This window comes from Chanodichthys erythropterus, chromosome 16 (assembly GCF_024489055.1).
Source record: "Chanodichthys erythropterus isolate Z2021 chromosome 16, ASM2448905v1, whole genome shotgun sequence".
NCBI classification, from domain to species: domain Eukaryota; kingdom Metazoa; phylum Chordata; class Actinopteri; order Cypriniformes; family Xenocyprididae; genus Chanodichthys; species Chanodichthys erythropterus.
Window position 1 is genome coordinate 32,238,461 of NC_090236.1, and position 19,869 is coordinate 32,258,329.

Genomic DNA, 19,869 nt, shown 5'->3' on the forward strand with positions numbered 1-19,869 from the left:
TGCTTATAGGATATAAGATGCTGGTTTAAAATGCACTCATTCCACAATTTAGCTTTAAAATGGCATGATATTTTGAATATTTCCTTCAATTATGGTTGTTCCGGTTTCTGAATGCCCTAATCCTGATATCTACTGAACACATCCAAAATGTATGGTTTCATGCACTGAAGCAAGAAGTGTTTAAGCAGCAGTCATAAAAGGTCAAGCTAAATATGGTTATAGATTGTATGACAGTCAGTCATATGTTTATTATGATGTTATAATACAGCACAAGCATGTAACTATCGCATATAAAATGGTTTGTCTCAAAATCTCAATTTTTAGGAACTTCGACACAAAGCTTTTTTATACATAGTATATATCTCACAGTTTCTCACAACAGCGATATTATTAGACATTATTTGGACATCTGCGACAGGAGGGGCATCCAAAGGACCACAATCTGTTCATGGGGCCATGAAACCATTTAAAGGTGCACTATGTAATATTTTCTGTCCGCTAGAGGTCGCTAGAGGCCTATTCAAAACAAAGGCGTAGCTTGATGACGGCAAGTTTGAGCACGGAATCTTGGGACATGTGGTCTCCACCTCAACGGATGGTGGAAAAGAATAGAGGTTGAAGTCGGGAACAAATCATGTGCATGGATGCGATTATAAACGTTATTGTAGTATGAAGCAGAACAGGACCGAGTGTTGTGGGAGCTGAACGAACAGAGGGACTTTTATTATGACACAGTCACCTGCGCTGCTTGCGCTTTTCCAGTCATGGGTATGAGGTAACGCAGCTCTATTTATCATATTAGATACATTTGAGAGTGTTGAAAATGATGTTATAACGTTACTCTGTGCGTTCGCTCGGCAGCTGCTGTGAGACACTGTTGCACACTGCAGTAAGATAGATCGATTTTAGAAAATCATTAAATGCTGGATGGCTTGTGTTGATAAATGCATGCAATTAATTTTAAAACGTATTGTATTATGGAGAAAATGCTGTATTAGTGTTACTAAAAATAAAGCTGTATCTGTTTATGCTATGTTAGCTACTTGACAAAATAGTGTTTTTCTCTGAGGCATGGTACAGCATGGTACTCGCAAAAAAAAAATAAAAAAAATAAATAGATTTAAACAATAAAACTAAACGTGTTGAGCTATATAACAATAATTCGTTTTCTGTCTATAAATATATCAAAACAGTTGTTCCATTGCCTATTAAAACATGTAAATATTAAAGCTTCTTTGGTGTTTCCATTGTTTCCATTGATAAAATCGAGGGTAACGCGGGTATGACGCAATTGACAGGCGACTCCTCACACGTCCCGGAGCCTTGGTTAAAATTGCAATTTTCTCACGATTTACAAATAGTTGCAAACATTTGGGATTTTGTAAGTACTCAAGTGAACAAAATATATAACTCTGGCCTAGAGGTTTTTGGATATTTTACTGCAAATATCTTACATATTGCACCTTTAAGAGTTCAGGCAGTTCTATGACTAAGATTAAAAAAGTTTGACTTCTCTGCTGTAAATTGAGGAGTGTTAGTAGCCTATAGATTGATGTGCAAATTTGGAGGAATAAACTCAATAGAAGCACATATGAAGTGCAGATGTAATATTTAGTGGTATAACACACAAAAAAAGAGGAGTGCATTCTCTACTCACCGACTCCATAAAGAATCCCTGGAGGAAAAACTTGATAAACGTGAGGATGAGGACCTCATCTCTGTAGTCACCTCAACAGAACAGCCTCGAGTTGAGACGATAAAAATGCATTATTATCAGTGAGAGGATAACATGTAGGCTATACATCTGTTCCCTATTGGAAGATCCAGCTTAAGCTAGTAGCTGGTTTCTTGTCCAAGCAGCTAGACCAATTTTGGCCCATCAACAAAACCAGCATCTTGATCTAGTCAGTTTGTTTTTTGAAACAAGTTAGTCAATGTTCCAAAACACTTCTCCAGTTTAAGCTGGATTTTCCAGAGAAGTAAACATGTCAATAATTAAGTGTGATTCTCATCTTTCCAAGGAAAAATACAATCCCTAAAAATAGCAAGCCTCTCCTGAAGTTTCTATTTGCTACTGACATCACATTTATCTAAAACAAATTTTGCCACTCAGGGAAAAAAACGCCACGCCTTATGACTTACCGAGACAGCTGCGGTTTCACTCCGTATCAATAGGTTAAAAAGTAATTGCAAAGCAGATTGTGCGTAGAGCTCCGTGTTTCCAAGTGGCACCATATTCACTGCATTGTGCTCAATCGAGCGCGCGGACATTACGGGCTGAAATCACATGCCGCTACAGTTACAATGAGTTGGAATGCGCGCATTGATCTGCCCCATCTGGAGCTGCTGGACAGGAAGCGAAAATCAAGCATGTGGGCTGGAGGGGGCCGGAGGAGGGAATCCTGCACAGGACCACAACTAATGGCAGGAACTGGGAACGCTTAACTTTTAAATGGAAATCTGATACCGCTGGCGAAACGAACGCGTTATGCAGTATTAAATTCAGCCTCACTGACAGAAATGACAAACTCGTTCTCTGAGAAAACATCATGCGGGTCAGCAATGGTAGCTACTCGCTCAAAGTAATAATCATTGCTGCACGTATATTAAGGTCATCAGACACACACACCCAAAAAAATATAAATTAATTATTATTATTATTATTTTTACTTTCAACGAATTTGGAAAACAGCTACAACAGTAACTGCACGTCAATTTAAGTTAAATGTTTTTTTTGTAAATATGTTTTAAATGAGGAAAAGATCAAATTATCCATCTCCTTGAAGGTCATTGAAAGACAAGATTCGCTTTTTAACTATTTTATATATTTTTCTATAAATAAATGTTTATAGAAACATTTATAAGGTGCTATTATATATATATATATATATATATATATATATATATATATATATATATATATATATATATATATAATATAATATAATATATAACACATATATATAATATATAACACATATATATAATATGTAAAATATATATATATATATATATATATATATATATATATAAATACATATTATATATATATATATATATATATATATATATATATATATAAACTTAAATTATTAAAAATGAGAAGTATGAAATCTAGCATTTCTACACTAAAAAATTCCAAAAAAGTACACTGACATAGTAATATACCATAAAAACAATGCATTTTTATGTCATTTTTAGAAGAGTCCTGTAGGCTACTTTCTCGAAAACAAATATTACCCAGAATGCATTTTAATATACAGAATGCATTGTAATATACAGAAACAATGCATTCTGGGTAATTTTTTATTTTAAGGAAAGAGTCCTGTAGGCTACTTTCTCGAAAAAGACAAATACTATTACCCAGAATGTATTTAATATACAGAAGTACTGTAAAAACAATGCATTCTGGGTAATATTTGTCATTTTCTACAAAGTATCCTAAAGGTTTTCTCGAAAACTACAAATAATATTACACTGAATGGATAGTTTTTACGGTATATTACTGTTTCAACGGTAATTTACTGTGTACTTTTTTTTTTTAGTTATTTTTTTAGTGTATATTGAGGGTTTCTGGGTTGGATCTGTAAAGTTTGAAAATCATTGCTCTAAAATGCTCTTAAACGCATCTGTCATGTTTTTATAACAATGGATTTAATCATTTGACACACTGGTACACACTCTTATCCACCTGCTAAAAGTCCCCTAGCAAAATAGTTTGTAATAAATATCACTTTTTTGATGTATCCCACAATGCACAATTAAATACAAGAGGAAAAAAGTGCATTTATTATGGAGGATCTGCAACAGAATGTTCTAAACAAGACTTGAGCAGCTCGTATAGCCCTCACAGCCCCAGCAGCTAGCTGAGGCAAACAAATATAAACAGGAGAACAGGGGATTTCATCTCCATTTCAAAGTCTTTCATCCCTAACATCCACCTCCAAGCAACCCTGATACTTTTGAAACTTATAAAAGCTCAACCGGCTTAAATCGAACAAATTATTTTCAAGTTAAAATAAAAAGAACAAAACAGCCAACACAGATTTTAATAACACACCTATATAAAGGCAATAAAAACTGATGCGATAACCACACATGTAACACAGCTCCGTTAAAAGAAAAAACAACAACAAAAAAAGTTGTCTGATTGACTTTAAGTCTGTTGCATGGACGTGGTGATGGGGAGAGCTGTTGGCCCCCATCTTGTCTCTTGCCCTGTAAAGATAGGGAGCAAGATTACTGCATGCTGTGAGCTCACAGCTACTGAACCCCCTTCCCTGTTTTCCGGGACGGGTGTTGCTAGGGGGGCGTGTCCGGCACAGCCCCCTCTAAGAGGGGGTGGGACAGGTTAGTCTGAATCAGAGTCACTACTATCTTCTGATGATGAGCTGCTGGAGCCGTCCGACCGGTCATCGTCCTCATCGTCCTCATCATCATCTTCATTCTGTGTATCATGCATCAATGTTAGAACAAAAAAGCAATAATAACAGCAGATTTTCTAGAATTTAACAAAAGCAAAAATGAACCTCGTCATCTTCGTCTTCATCATCGCTATCAGTGCTGCCGGATGACTCATCATCTTCATCCTCCGAGTCTGAGGTGTCTGTTTTTTCATCATCATCATCGGAGTCCGACGTGTCCTGCTGGAATCCAAGAGTCACACATCTCTCAAACAGGCAGCTATACATGCATATACATATATTTGCTTGTGCACACACACACACACCATCAGCACAAATCAATTAGCAGACTTTAAGATGGTGTTACACCCTAAGACACTTCATACTGAGTCCACAGACTGTGTGGGCGAGTTGCCCAGAGAGAGCGGGCGTTACCTTGGCCCGGTACGCCATGGAACGCTTGCCCCCCCCAGGACCCACAGTCGCGGCTCTGGCACCTACCGCCTTCCCCTTGGTGACTCGGACTTTCGCCCCGGGACCTCGCGCTTTTGTCGTGCTTCGCCGTTTCTATGAGGGCAGAGAGAGGGCGGGGTGGGGGATGCAAGGACAGAGCAGCACAGGAAAAAAAAAAAAACACGTTCAAGCTTAAGCAATGATTAGTAGCCCCACAGTACAGCCCTAAGAACATCATCCATTCAAGTCATGTTAGTTTGAGTCAAGAGACGTATGCGATTCTGAATGGGGAGAAAGGAAATAATAAAGCCACATGTGATGGCAGGGACAGAAACAGCCTCTATAAGTAAACGCAATCAACTAAAATGAACCAGAGTGCCTCATCTTGCCATGCAGTGCAGGGGGTATCGGTCTAGAGAAGAGTAAATCACAATCTCAGCTATATGTACGCTGTGTGAGAAGTAAATCTAATATACAGAGCTTTGCATTATAAAGAGCAGGTTACAGCTGCAAAAATGCACAATTACTTACCGTAGTGGAGAACTCTTTATAAACCGCACGCTCCTGAGGGGATAGTGACTTGGAAAAAAGCAAAAAAGAGAGGGAAAAATGTTACTATAAATCTCCAAACTCACACATTTATTTTTGTAATAAGTTAAAAGACACACAAAAGAAATGTTAAAGAAATGGAAAATCTTTTTAAAAAAATGTGGTTTAAAACACATGTGCCAAATCAATTAACTTTGTATTTCTATGAATAGTATTTATAGTTATTCATAAATATCATTTATGTTTTTTGCAGATTCACACTACGTTACCTGAAAAATTAGCTTTGTTTTTCAAAAATTAAAAAGTAGTTAAGTTTTTGTTAAAATATAAAAAATAGAATAATAATAACAGACGGAAACTACTTAAGGTTTTCTTTTCAATCATTTCATTTTCTTTTAATAATATTAATAAAATAATGCATTTCAAAATAAAATTCTTCTCAATAATTTCATTTTTTCATTATAGAAGATGTGCATTTAAGTGATTGTACAAATGAATTGTATTTTTAATGTATTTCTGAACTACTTAATATATAGGACAATAAATTAGTGTATTTGATTTGCAGAACTGGATGATTCAACAAACTTCTTACCTTTACCCAAGCATCAAGCTCAGCTTTGTACTCTAGCTGTTGTTCCTCCACCTGTTTTTTATATTTGTCCTTCTGGCTCTGGCTAAGCTTGTGCCATCTCTTGCCGATCTCAACCATGCGCTCCTTCAGGCTGAAGTGATTCAGCTCACCGTTAGTTAAAAGTTCCTGTGAGAACATTTGATATCCGCTCCTGAGGTCAGAAAGAAGAAGAAAAGTTTTGGTAACACTTTATTTCACAGTGTCCTTGTTACATATGTTACATGTACTTACTATAATAATACCAGTAAAATTAGTTCACCCAAAAATGAAAATTCTGTCATAAATTACTCACCCTCATGTCGTTCCAAACCCTTAAGACTTTTGTTCATCTTTGGAACACAAATGAAGATCTTTTTGATGAAATCTGAGAGATTTCTGACCCTCAATTGACAGTCTACGCAACTACCACTTTGATACTTCAAAAAGTTTATAAGGAGATCATAAAACTGATCCATATGAATTGAGCGATTTAGTCCAAATTTTCTGAAGAGACACGATCACTTTATATGATGAACAGATTGAATTTAGGCTTTTATTCACATATAAACATTCCTCATCTCACACATCAGTTGTTGTAAACGGGAGGTCGAGCATGTTTGCTTGACGTGTGAGAACCAATGAGGTTCATTCTCATGTGTTACGCAGCACGTATGAGCTTCCGCAAAGGGTTTGCTCTCACTTGTGAAGCAGTTTCAGATGAGCTTCTGTTTATGTTCGCTGATCAATGTTTATATGTGAATAAAAGCCTAAATTCAATCTGTTCATCATATAAAGTGATCATATCTCTTCAGAAAATTTCATCTAAACCACTCAATTCATATGGATTAGTTTTATGATCTCTTTATAAACTTTTTGAAGCGTCAAAATGGTAGTCACGTAGTCACTGTCTATGGAGGGACAGAAAGCTCTCAGATTTCATCAAAAAGATCTTCATTTGTGTTCCGAAGATGAATGAAAGTCTTACAGGTTTGGAACGACATGAGGGTGAGTAATTAAGGACAGAATTTAAATTTTTAGGCGAAATAACCCTTTAATAACATGCAACCAAACCAACCAAAAACCATAAAAAAGAACATGTTGTTGATTAATATTACTCAGTAGGTTAATGTAGAATTACACTGTAACAAGGACACCTTAAAATAAAGTGTAATAAAAAAAAAATTTTTACAAGAAGGAAAGTCTCTCTGGAAACAACAAGCTAAAAATGTGACACTTACACCGGAGGCTTTTTAGGCTCGCCATCAAATTTTGGTTTTCTTTGTCCCTGACCTGACAGAACTGTCCTCATCTCTAACAGTTCTCTCTGCAGAATAAAAAAACAGGAAGAAATATGAGCAAAGACACTTTTTCTATTGATCCTAAAGACAAGACATAAGACAAGTCTATGTTGAAATGTTCATGAAAACAGATGAGCAGGCTGATAAACCACTACTTATACATACATATACATATATACATATATATACATACACATATATATATACACACATATATATATATATATATATAGACTAAAGTTAACACACATCAAGATGCCAGATTCATGAGAATATGCAAGAATAAGTAACAGAACACTGAAATGAAGACATTTAAACAACACAACACTGCAATGATGTCAAATCACGCTCATCAAACAAAAGTACGAGTTCCACCAAATTCAGCTGGAAACAGCACAAACTAAACCTATACACACTGAGATACAAGTGCATCCATTGCAGACCCCTCCACCTCTATTCTAGGGAGGAGGAATGTTAGGGGTGACCAACATTTTGACATTTCTTCAGCACAGGTGAGAAGACAGTGGTCAAAACGTCTGGTCACTGACCACGGTCCGGTACTGAACCTCGTATCGCTTCTGGTCCTCTGCAGCCTTCTTGATCCAAGGAATCTTCTCCTTCTTTTCCATGGCCTTCCAAGCAGCATCCATTGCATTCTGCGCTTTCTTCCGGTCATTCTGTGAAGAGCAACAGTTTAAGTTTAAAAAAAGTGTTGTGGTTGCCAAAGTACTTGGGAAAAGCTGTGCAAAGCAAGCCAATCAGTACAGATATGCTTAATATGTGAAGTGTGGTTTTAGACCAATGAGATTTTACTGTGGGTGAAGCAGAATTTTTTAGTACAACTTTTTGTGGTTAAAATCATTTATGTTGCTCTTACTCTGTATTTAGCCAGATAGTCCCCTATCACGCTCTGCTGCCACATCTCCTCTGGAGTCTTCGGCGTTTCGGGAAGCCGCGTTTTCTTCTTACCATCTCGTTTCTCTTTTGAAAGCCCATGCCCCCATTGATCCAGCTCAGGGTCACGACACCGTTCCTACGGCACAACAAGAAGAAGCCACTTCTCATTCTGATTCAGACAGCATACCACAAGAGCATAACAGCATGCCATGCATGTATATAAACAAGGACATCTTGCACATGCCCACCTTCGCAGATGGGGATTTGGCCCTCAGGGGGCTGCCTGCACCCGCTATGCTCAGCTTGGTGCCTCCCATCTTCTCCTCTCCCATCACACGCTCCCTCTCCTCATCTGGGAGACTCTGCAGAGAGACGGCGTTTGAGACAAAGTGTCAAAATAAGCAGAGCCTCCCTTTAAAAGGCACAATCAAGAATTCAACAGTATCTGTTTTAAGAGTATGAATTTGTGGTGCCTTGTACTCACCTCAATAAACCTCTGAAGGTCAATCTCATACTGTTTCTTTTTCTGATGAGACATTGATAAACATATTTAGTTAAGCCAGTGTTAATGTAACAACTGTGTTATCAAGAATTGTTATAATAATCAGATATTTATTATTATTCTTATTAACCATGCCTGCTTTGCCAGTTAACTGAAATGTTTAGCTTCCCCCTTTGTCAATCTATTGACAGTTATGTCTTTTTTTGTGTGTTAATTTTCAGTTTTCAGATTCTTTTTTAAGAAATAGTACTTTTATTCAACAAGGATATATTAAAAGAAAAGAAATGTATAATGTTACAAACGATTTATATTTCAAATATATGCTTTCTGCTCATCAAACAATCCTGAAAAAATTATATCACTGTTTCCACAAAAATATTAAGCAGCACAAAATGAAAAAGAAATGCTTCTTGAGCAACCAATCAGCATATTAGAGTGATTTCTGAAGGGTCATGTGACACTAAAGACTGGAGTAATGATGCTGACAAATTCAGATTTGCCATCACAGCAATAAATTACACTTTACAATATATTAAAATAGAAAACAGTTCTTTTAAATTGTAATTTTTAACAATATTACTGTTGTATTTTTGATCAAATAAAGTTTCGGGACATGAGTATGAGCAAGTTTTGTGAATTATTAAAATAGTTAAAAAAGGGGTTAGTTACTTTGCTTCATGACCATGTGGTCCTTTGCAGATGTCTGAATAATGTCACATCCTGTCACATGATATTGACCGCATGACTTGATCCAAAATGGTCCCTTTATATTGGTTACTCCGAATGACACCAATGAAATTCATTTTTTTTGGACATTTTCTCATAAAGCAATGACTTCTACACATAGTTTTAATATAATTTTGCACTATGTTGATATACGATAAAAATAAAATCATGCCACTATAAATAATATATACATTTATTACATTTTAAGATATTTTAATCACTAATGAAATGGCTGTATTGGCCTTTGGACGGTTAAACCGAATGACCTTTTGACACTTCAAAAACTTTTATGTATATGTAGCAAAATATAATTAAAACCTTTTGGATTCAATAAAAGAGATCTAGTTGTACTACCTTACATACTTTGGATGTCATAACCTTTTTTATTTTTATTACTATTAAAGCTGTTGGACAAAAAAAAAATATGCTTCACGTCATTGACCCATATACTAGATGCATTGGAGTTACATTCAAGCTATTTTAAGGCATGAAGAATTTTTTTTCACAGGAAAAAACGTTTGAATGTGTCATTTTGGTTATCAAAGATGAGTTTTAAGGGATAAAATTATTGACTTTAATATTTTCTTCTTTTTTTTGGGTTTAAACAATTGAGAGTGGATGGGTTGGGGATGGGTACAATTGAGACCTGTTCGCATCGTTTCTGGAACATGTCCTTCTCTTTCTGGGTCATCATCTTCCACTGCTTACTGCATAGCACCATTCGCTCCGTGCTTGGCACATCCTTCATGTTTACCATTAGTTCAGCACAGTACAGAGAATAGCCATTTCTGCAGAAGATATCCATACAAATAGACTTAAAAACTGCATATATATGAAATACTGCAAATATATAGACAAGAACCACTAGTTGATTTCAAAACGCCCAACAACAAAAGCAGCATATCTTGGTTAGATAAGTCTGCATAAGCCATGCAAAACAACTAAATTAAGAGATTCCTGAGAAAACCAAATGTTACAAAGTGGTTTAATACATACGGAGGTGGTTTGGTTGGCCGGCCATCAAACTTGTCCTTGAGCTGTCGTTCAGCCTTGGTCAAAACAGACTTGACATGCTCCTCAGAGTTTGCATCTGGATGAGCTTCAAAGTACACTCTCATGCTGTCCTGTATGAGGAAGTAGTATTTCACAAACTTGACAATTTACTTTATCCCTCTAATCAAGAAAGACTTCATCATCCTAGCCTCAGTGAGAACACAAAGACATACCTCATAGTGTTTCTGCAGCTCTAGAGCTTTGCTGATCCATTTCAGCCTTTTTTTGTCAGGTAACTGGGACCACTGTCTGCGTAATGCTTCCTTCAGCTCCTTCTGGCTTACCTGCAAGAATCAAATATGGAAAAGTGAGTGTAGGTCCATCCATAAACAGTTGAATATGATGAAATGCACTCAAATGGACTTTGATTTAGTAACTCAGTTAGTACTTGAGTTGCTTTACCAAGACTATATGACCACTAGGGTCTTTTCCCCTGCCAAATTCTGTTACCTCTGGGTGAACTTTCATGTAGGTCTTCTTCTCATGGTTGTACCATAACTGCTGAGGGGTCTTGGGCTTCTCTGGGTGATCTGACTTCTTTCTCTCCTCTATTAAATCTGGGTGGTCCTCCCTAAAAACAATGGAAGTGCCTCACTGAATCACCAGTAAAAAAAAAAAAACTGACATGCTTGTGTAAGGTACTTTTGTGTGGAGGATTTGTGTGGACACTAACTTGAATCGTGCCATGTTCTTCTCAAAAGACTCTTTCTCTCTCTGGAACTCTTGAATGTACTTGAGCTGACAAAAGTAACAGTGCAAATTTAAAAGCAAAACAAATGACCTTCAGAAGTAATATTTACAAGAACTTTGAGAAAAACAATGAGAAACAAGAATGAAATTCTACAAATACCAGCACTTCACATACTGTAAATACCAAAGCAGCACTGCAATTTTTTAATGAACATCAACAATTTAGGTTAAAATGTATGGGAATGTACAAAATAAAGTATATATTACCATTATGTTATCATTTCAGTTACATTTTTCACTAGTATTAAAGGGTTAATTCACCCAAAAAAGAAAATTCTGTCAATAATTACTCATGTCGTTCCACACCCGTAAGACTTTTGTTCATCTTCGGAACACAAATTAAGATATTTTTGATAAAATTAAACTGCCAAAGTCACATGATTTCAGTAAATGAGGTTTCGTTAGATCATAAGTGTTTTGAAACGTTTTGAATTTTCAATGACTTTGGCAGTTTGATACATGCTCTGAACCACTGATTCGAAACAAAAGATTCGTAAAGCTTTGAAGCTTCATGAAGCAGTGTTTTGAAATCGCCCATCACTAGATATTGTTGAATAAAGTCGTTATTTTTTATATATTTTTTTTTGGTGCACAAAAAGTATTCTCGTCGCTTCATAACATTAAGGTTGAATCACTAGAGTCACATGAACTGTTTTAAATACGTCTTTAGTAGCTTTCTGGGCATTTGAAAGTGTAAATTGTCTTGCTGTCAATCCATCGGATTTCATCAAAAATATCTTAATTTGTGTTCCAAAGATGAACGAAGGTCTTACGGTTGTGGAACGACATCTTAAGTAAAAATATTCTCAATTGATGTAAAATTATAAAAATGTTATTTTAGTATTATTTATAAAAATAATATAATTTTTTTTTTATCTAAAAAAATGTTAATTTTAGTTCTTCAAACTTGTTCACTACAAACAGTATTTCTATTTTTTTTAAGTTTAATTCATTCATCTAATATATTTATATTTTAATACAGTTCATCTTTGTTGCAATTACCAAAACAAAATACAGTCTTCAAAAAAAAAAAAAAATAGTTAAAAGTTTCAAGTATAGCATGTCACACTGAAGGACAAGTAAACTTCCCAAAGTATTTAATGTCAACTACCCACAAAAACTAACCTTTTTCTTTTCAGGAAGCTCTTTGTACTTTTTGGACAGAATCTTGGTGAGATCCAAGTTGCTCATCTCAGGGTGGATTTTTGCATACTTGGCTCGCTTCTCCATAAAGAAGCGAAAGTAGGGAGTGAGGGGTTTCTTTGGGAAGTCTGGATGTGTCTAAACGGAGTTAAATGCATAAACACACTCTATTAGTTGACAACACATCAGGGTAAATCGTGAAATTTAAGTAGGATAAAAGAGATAAAGAACTATTGATATATTAGCATTCTCACCTTCAATTTTTTCCCCTTGTAAGGGTTCTTCACATATTCAATAGCATCCACAATGAGCTCTGTCATCGTTCTGTATTTACGCACCTAGGGTGGGAAAATTATTATACAACTCCATTTGATTCAAGACAAATAATCATTTTAATGTTCTGATTATTACCGTGCCAGCAAAGTTCAAAGTAAAATAAACTTCACATGGACAATCTAAACAGAAAGTCTTTCACATAAACGCCTATCAGTGTTATTTGGAAAACAGGCACATTGTTGCTTTAGCTCACTGGAATTTGGCTCACCTCTGTGGAAACTTTCTGCCATTTCTGCTTACACATGTCTCCCGTGAAACCCCCAAACCCCACCTTCTCCCAGTCAAAATGAGACTCTGTGGTTTTATACTTCATTGTGTCTCCATCAGGTAGCAGACTGCGTATCCTCTCCAGCAGTGTCAGACAGTCCTCTTTGCTCCATGTATCTGCATCTAACAAAAACAGTGCACACCAAAGCACTGAGCATGTTGAATGGCCAAAACCAAAGGCTGTTTTTCAATGCTGACAAAGACAGTGTAATTGTTGTGTGTCTGTGTGTTTATGTCCTTTATTGACAGCATGTGAGCGTACTTGTCTCAATTTTGATTCGTCCTGTCTGTGTGCCAGACACACTGGTGCTGCCATTCATGATGACAGAATTCACCAAGCTCCACCTTGACACTTCACTGGCCAAGTGGCTGCATAGAGAGAGCAAGACAATTCAAAGTTAGGATGTGAATATGGCAAACCTCTTCAACATTTTTCTTTATTTAAACTAACACTTATTTAATTACTAATAATTTAAAGTGTTAGTTCACCCAAAAATTAAAATTCTGTCACTAATTACTCACCCTCATGTCATACCACAGCCATAAAACAAATTAAAATATTTTTGATGAAATCCGATGGCTGATTTCAGTAAACGATCACACCCCACCCCCCTCACATGACGTTGGCAGTTTGATACATGATCCGAACCACTGATTCGAAACAAAAGATTCATAAAGCTTCAAAGCTTCACGAATCACCCTCACTAGATATTGTTGAATAAAGTCATTATTTTGTTTTGTTGGTGCACAAAAAAGTATTCTTGTCGCTTCATAACATAAAGGTTGAACAACTGTAGTCACATGAACTGTTTATAATACGTCTTTAGTCGCTGTCTGGGCATTTGAAAGTGTTAATTAACTTGCTGTCAATAAAGGCCTCGCTGAGCCCATTGGATTTTATCAAAAATATCTTAATTTGTGTTCAGAAGATGAACAAAACTCTTACGGGTGTGGAACGACATGAGGGTTATTAAGTAATTAATGACAGAATTATCATTTTTGGCTGAACTAACCCCTTAATAGTGACATTCATTGGATATTAATAGTGCTTATTCTCTGCTACCAGTCGCTATCGCAATATTTAATAAAGTTATTTATAACATATTATTATATTGTATATTATTATATAGCACATTTTTTTATATATTAGTATATATACTTTGGACTGTTACTAATAGCATTTTCTTTCTTGTTAGTAACAACTGCTTTTAACTTTTCATATTGTATTAACTAGTAAAAATTTGTTTAATTAAAAATCTTGCTTGTAAGATTATAAATGTTACTAAAACACATTAATAGCATCAAATAAACAGGTGCCAGTGTCTATTCAGTTAATGTTAGGAAAACTATATATTAATACTGATAACTATTTGAACTGTTACACATAAGTAACTAAAGAATAAGCACTAGAACCAAATTAATAGTCAATTATAATATATAAATACTAGTCAGAAGAGAATAGCTGATATCTGTACCCCATATAATATCCTGATATAATTCAAAAGTAAAATGTGTAATATGTTATCAGTAACAATGGATTAGTTACTTGTCATTGAGTGAATAATAACAAAGAAGTAACGCCAATGACTAATTGAATAGATACTAGTCACAACTGGAGTAAGTGCATAAACACTAGGTTCTTGTGAGATTGAAAATGATACTAGTCACCACTGTATTTACAGCAATTAAAGGGATAGTTCACACAAAAATGAAAATTTTGTCATCATTTACTCACCCTCAAGTTGTTCCAAACCTATGTGAATTTCTTTGTTCTGCTGAACACAAAGTGAGATATTCAGAAAAATGTTTGTAACCAAGCAGATCTTGCCCACTATTGACTACCATAGTAGGAAAATACATACTATGGTAGTCAATTCGGGGGTGGGATTTGCTTGGTTATAAACATTCTTCCGAATATCTTCCTTTCTGTTCAGCAGAACAAAAAAATTCACATAGGTTTGGAACAACTTGAGGGTGAGTGAATAATGATGAAATTTTCATTTTTTGGTGAACTATCAAAAACAGAGGCTAGTTAGTTTTAAGGAATAAATGTAAAAAAAAAAAAAAGCTTGCCATAATGGCAATAAGCAAAATTAGTTATCATAAACTCATATCATAAATTAAAGACCTGTAAATAAGGAAAAAGTGCAGTGTAACTTTAGTATTGTTTCCATAGTATTATAGTGTTTGTTAAAATTTAAAGTAGCTTTTATTTTTATACTTTCAGTTTTAGTATGTGCATTTGAATGTATTAGTTATTTGTATCTACATAGCGTTAATTTAGTAGTTTTAGAAATTGCATGTTTTTTAGGTCTATAATTTATATACCGAAAACGATTTTTAATTGTTTTGGTTAACAATGACAACATAAAATGTAATGAATGATGATTTATAATTAATGTATTAAACAAATGGTTCGATTTTATTATTATTTTTTATTATTTTGTGAATGTGGTACGATTAATGAAATGCATTGGATGTCATCACTGCCACCCAGAGGAACATGTGCCCATGCCCCGCCTCTGGACCACCTCGACACGGGCGCGTCATTACGCCGTGGCCATACCAGCGCACCAGCGGCGGCGAGCGGCGAGAAACCATGACAGGATGCTATGATTCTACATTTCCAACGCTTTTGCGTGATCAAGCCGTGATTTTCATCTTGATTCACCTAGAGCGACCGGCTAAGTAAAACATCCAGGAAGAACCGACAACTATCCGGGTTTCCTGCCCGATTCGAGCCATGATTTGAGGATGCGCGAGAAACGCACGTACATGGTGTCGGGGGTCATCTTGGCAAGAAATGGCAGGAAAGACTTTCCTTTTTGGATTATGTAACCGCGACCAGCGAGACGCGAGGACGAACGCGACCCTTGCTCGAGCGCATCAGTGTCTGCGGAAGTGTCGGTCTCTCCTCCGGTTCTCCGCGAGCGCCCACTGTTTACATGCTGCCAGTTCAGCACATTCATAGGCGAGTACTTCACTGTGCGTAAATACATTACGGACATTTTATTTTCTGATCCGTGAGAGATGTGACATACGATTCAACACATATAGGGTTTGCTTCCGCGCCTATTTAAATGTTTAACTGCTTTTATATATACTCTAATTCGTGATTATTTCAACTTCAGTAACAACAAACAAACTTTAAGTCCACTGTTATACACTGGCATTCGAAGAAATTTGCTCGCATGTATACTTTAAATACTTAACCAGTATCGCAATACTTACTTTATGTTATGCTATGTCGTTTAGCCCGCAACATCACCGAGAAGTGTCACTGATGCATCTCGCACGTGCCCGCGTCCCTCTCGAGCTGTGGCATCGCTGCGCGCCCGCACGAGGCGCCGGTTTCCCGGTTAGTGTCATCCCCGCCCGCGCGCAAGGTCAACTGAGCCAAAAAAGCTAAAAACACGATTTTTTTCTTTTTTTCTGCATTGTTCGATTCTTTCTGTCAACATTAAAACATTTTATCCGTGTTATGTTCAAGAAGAATTGCACTAATCACTTCTGACATAAAGTGTAACAAAGTAAACTATCCAAAAATGCATTTGAGTTTTATTAAAACTACGGTCGATAATAAATTGTACGCCTATTTACTTTAATAATTCGTGTGAAGACCTCGATAACTGATTAAATAAATGAGTCTAAAATGCGTTTCCTGTAGTCCACCGACCGTTAGTCTGTTTGCATCCCCGGTAATGGCGTCTTTATTCCGGCAGGAGTCACCACGCAGCTTCCGCTGGCACGAATGCCTCAGCTAGCGAGAGAGCTACTGGCGAAAGTACGACGAATATCGCTTACGCCGATTAAAAATGCGGATCGATGTCTTTATATACGCATATCAGTTACATCCTTGCTGAAAATTCAGATGTAGATACATGCAGATTTTGTTTTTTGCAGGGATTGTGACAGTATCATAAAATGCATTATTTCACTATAAAATACATTTTGTCATGAATAAAATACTTAAATGTTTAATTCTGGTCACATATTAAAAATCAGTTGAATGATACAATGTTTCGGTGAATCGGAATTATAAATAGAGGTATGAGCGGGCGCTTGTGCCTTCTCTCGCCCCAGAGCCCTCACTGCAGAGCCGCCATGAATGTTACAAAGACTCGGGGACGAGCAAATTGAAAATCGTTCAAAACGGGCTCAAAAACTATCAAATCACTTACCTTTTTCACTATTCCGTCACGGATGTGCTTATGGATTAACGATGTGTTCGTGTTAAACGGTTTTATTGTATTTAAGTATCTGTTTTTTAGCCGTAAACCCCGGGGAGTCAGGTCGAAACGAATCCGACAAAAGGAGCGTCTGGTTCGGTATGAAACTCCGCCCAGCGCCGCAGGGGGAGGAACTCCGAGGGAAAACATGCGAGGAAAAAAAAGGCGGAGGCTAAAACTTAAAAATAATATTTATTTTTAACGTTATGATACATTTCTAAATGATATTAATTACATTTTTATGTGTTTTTCAACATTTTAAAGCGCTTCTTTCTTAAGCTTTAAACTCGCTTAAACCAAAGTAGTGATTTTCCGTGACAGTAATAAACTACGTTAATATTAGTTCACAATTGCTAAATTAGCGTTCTTTTTATGGCTGGCCATTTAACAGGACAAAAATATCTACTGTAAAAGAGCAGGACTCAATGCCAACCCTGCAACTTCTTCAAGAGCTAAACCGATTAGTTTGGGTGCCCACATCCATTCTGTAGCCGGGGAGACTCACGCGGCCTCCGCGCTCAAGAAATCTCGCCTCTGCAACCCAAAAACACTCGGTTGTAATTAGTGTGTTGAGTTTATCTCCAATTTGACGTTAGACTGATGTGTTGGCAGGGACGATGTAGACTGTTGGCTGCTTGTGCTTATAGTTCCCATCGTTTGAATGACTGTCACAGAGGCACCGATTCCCCTCAGCTTTAGTAAAAGTGCCATTGACTGTATCTCGCTCTCTCATGCTCTCTGATTGTACACAATCGTCACGAGATTTCTTTATGTGGAACTGACCAATGGCACGAGGAAAGGAGGAGACAGCTGTGACTGACTCAACCCCCTTAGTTTGACCGGGCCTGAGAGAGATGCTTCACACAGATCACTGGAGTGACCAAGAAAACAAGTCCATCATTGATTACTGTGATTAGTATTATTTATGCAGCATTTTGGCACATGTCAGTGTGATATGTATTGAACATAAACAGTGAATGATCAAGAGTATGTGGTCATTTCTAGATTTTCTCAGGATACCCACAGTCATGGAAACCAGGGATATTAAAAGGTTAGTTCACCCAAAAATGAAAATATTGCCATTAATTACTTACCCTCATGTTGTTCCACACCTGTAAGTCCTTCGTTAATCTTTGGAAAACAAATTAAGATATTTTTGTTGAAATCCGATGGCTCAGTGAGGCCTCCATAGGAAGCAATGACGTTTCCTCTCTCAAGATCCATTAATGTACTAAAAACATATTTAAATCAGTTCAATATTAATATTATAAAGCATCGAGAATATTTTTGGTGCGCAAAAAAAAACAAAATAACGACTTATTTAGTGATGGCTGATTTCAAACACTGCTTCAGGAAGCTTTGGAGCGTTATGAATCACCATATCAAATCATGATTCGGATTGCTTGTTAAACCGCCAAACGGCTGAAATCACGTGACTTTGGCTCTCCTTATGCTGATTCGACATGCTGATTCATAACACTCTGAAGCTTCCTGAAGCAGTGTTTTAAAATCGGCCATCATTAAATAAGTCGTTATTTTGTTTTTTTTGGTGCACCAAAAATATTCTCGTTGCTTTATAATATTAATATTGAACCACTGTACTCACATGAACTGATTTAAATATATTTTTAGTACATTAATGGATCTTGAGAGAGGAAGTGTCATTGCTCCCTATGCAGGCCTCACTGAGCCATCGGATTTCAACAAAAATATCTTAATTTGCGTTCCAAAGATCAACGAAGGTCTTACGGGTGTGGAATGACATGAGGGTGTGTAATAAATGACAGAGTTTTCATTTTTGGGTGAACTAACCCTTTAAAAGAAAAATCAGAATTAAGGTGCAGTGTGTCAATTTTAGTGACATCTAGTGGTGAGGTTGTGAATTGCAATATAGAGAAGCTACGGTGGCCAACATAGGACAAACATGGTGTTGTGTGATACAGCAGAGAGTAGCCAGTCAAGCAAACGCGCTCTGTAAAGCAGTTTGTCCTTTTAGGGCTACTGTAGAAACATGCCGGCGCAAAATGGCGACTTGTAAGGGGACCCGGGGTGTATGTAGATAGAAATGGCTTATTCTAAGGTAATAAAAAAATAACGGTTCATTATGTAAGGCAAAGACTATAGAATAACACAAGACACGTGAGAGCAAGTGCAACGCGCAATATGGCCGAATAAGTCCCGCCTTCTAAATAAGAGCCAATCGCCGATTGGTAAAGTCATTGAGTCACTGCAGCGGCTGTTAGAAGCTCCGGTTCCTATAGAAACAGTCAGACGCGCGCCTCCGAAATGAGGCACAAGAGACGCGCATTTAGGGCTGCACATGCGCATTAACTTGATCCAACCTGAAAAATATCATATTTGAGCATTTAAAAACAAAATTTATGAGGCAGTTGTTGTCAGATTTCATTGGTGACTTCAAATATGAAATTTAATCAAAAGCTTGGCAAACAGCTTTGGAGAATTTGATGTTTCCCCATTCAAAGAGATAGGAGCTGCACTTGAATGCCCGAGAGGCGTTTCAAAGATGGCCGCCAAGTGAAATGACTTGTCTTAAAGGAACACTCCACTTTTTTTGAAAATAGGCTCATTTTCCAACTCCCCTAGAGTTAAACATATTTAAAAACACAGTTAAAAATATCAAAACTCTTTGGTC

The 19,869-nt window shown here is 36.6% G+C and overlaps 2 protein-coding genes across 8 annotated transcripts in view; both read right to left on the reverse strand.

Annotated features, from left to right (window-relative positions):
* asap1a (ArfGAP with SH3 domain, ankyrin repeat and PH domain 1a) overlaps positions 1-2,660 on the reverse strand; it is a 66,416-nt gene extending 63,756 nt beyond the window's left edge. For 2 of the 3 annotated variants that reach the window (XM_067362561.1, XM_067362558.1), the window contains exon 1: positions 1,658-2,660. In XM_067362561.1, the coding sequence (XP_067218662.1) occupies positions 1,658-1,716 (59 nt within the window). In that variant the 5' untranslated portion in view covers positions 1,717-2,660. The remainder of the gene's footprint in view (positions 1-1,657) is intronic. The other variant, XM_067362560.1, reaches the window with a different exon arrangement.
* A 909-nt stretch (positions 2,661-3,569) lies between these two features.
* Positions 3,570-18,264, reverse strand: ubtfl (upstream binding transcription factor, like). Of its 5 annotated transcripts, none has more exons than XM_067363060.1 (20): positions 17,169-18,264; positions 13,250-13,356; positions 12,929-13,110; positions 12,639-12,722; positions 12,367-12,522; positions 11,165-11,229; positions 10,942-11,062; positions 10,665-10,775; positions 10,435-10,589; positions 10,085-10,226; positions 8,695-8,736; positions 8,459-8,572; positions 8,191-8,346; positions 7,862-7,990; positions 7,254-7,339; positions 5,998-6,187; positions 5,388-5,435; positions 4,839-4,970; positions 4,530-4,643; positions 3,570-4,447 (listed from the first exon to the last, which is right to left on the reverse strand). In XM_067363060.1, the coding sequence occupies exons 2-20, from the start codon at positions 13,305-13,307 to the stop codon at positions 4,352-4,354; spliced, it is 2,181 nt and encodes a 726-aa protein (XP_067219161.1). In that variant the 5' UTR covers positions 13,308-13,356; positions 17,169-18,264; the 3' UTR covers positions 3,570-4,351. The 5 variants fall into 5 exon arrangements, with proteins under 5 accessions (XP_067219161.1, XP_067219162.1, XP_067219160.1 ...); XM_067363061.1 differs by having other exon boundaries at positions 3,573-4,447; positions 4,530-4,646; positions 7,880-7,990; positions 17,169-18,262; XM_067363059.1 differs by having other exon boundaries at positions 3,573-4,447; positions 4,530-4,646; positions 17,169-18,262.
* Positions 18,265-19,869: the final 1,605 nt, after the last annotated feature.

Excerpts from the sequence above, each read along its gene's own strand:
- ubtfl (XM_067363059.1), bottom strand. The coding sequence starts at position 13,307 with ATGAATGGCAGCACCAGTGTGTCTGGCACACAGACAGGACGAATCAAA. Across the intron at positions 7,991-8,190 it reads ACTATCTGGCTAAATACAGA|AATGACCGGAAGAAAGCGCA; the intron begins GTAAGAGCAACA and ends TGCTCTTCACAG. Across the intron at positions 6,188-7,253 it reads GAGCCTAAAAAGCCTCCGGT|GAGCGGATATCAAATGTTCT; the intron begins GTAAGTGTCACA and ends TTCTGACCTCAG.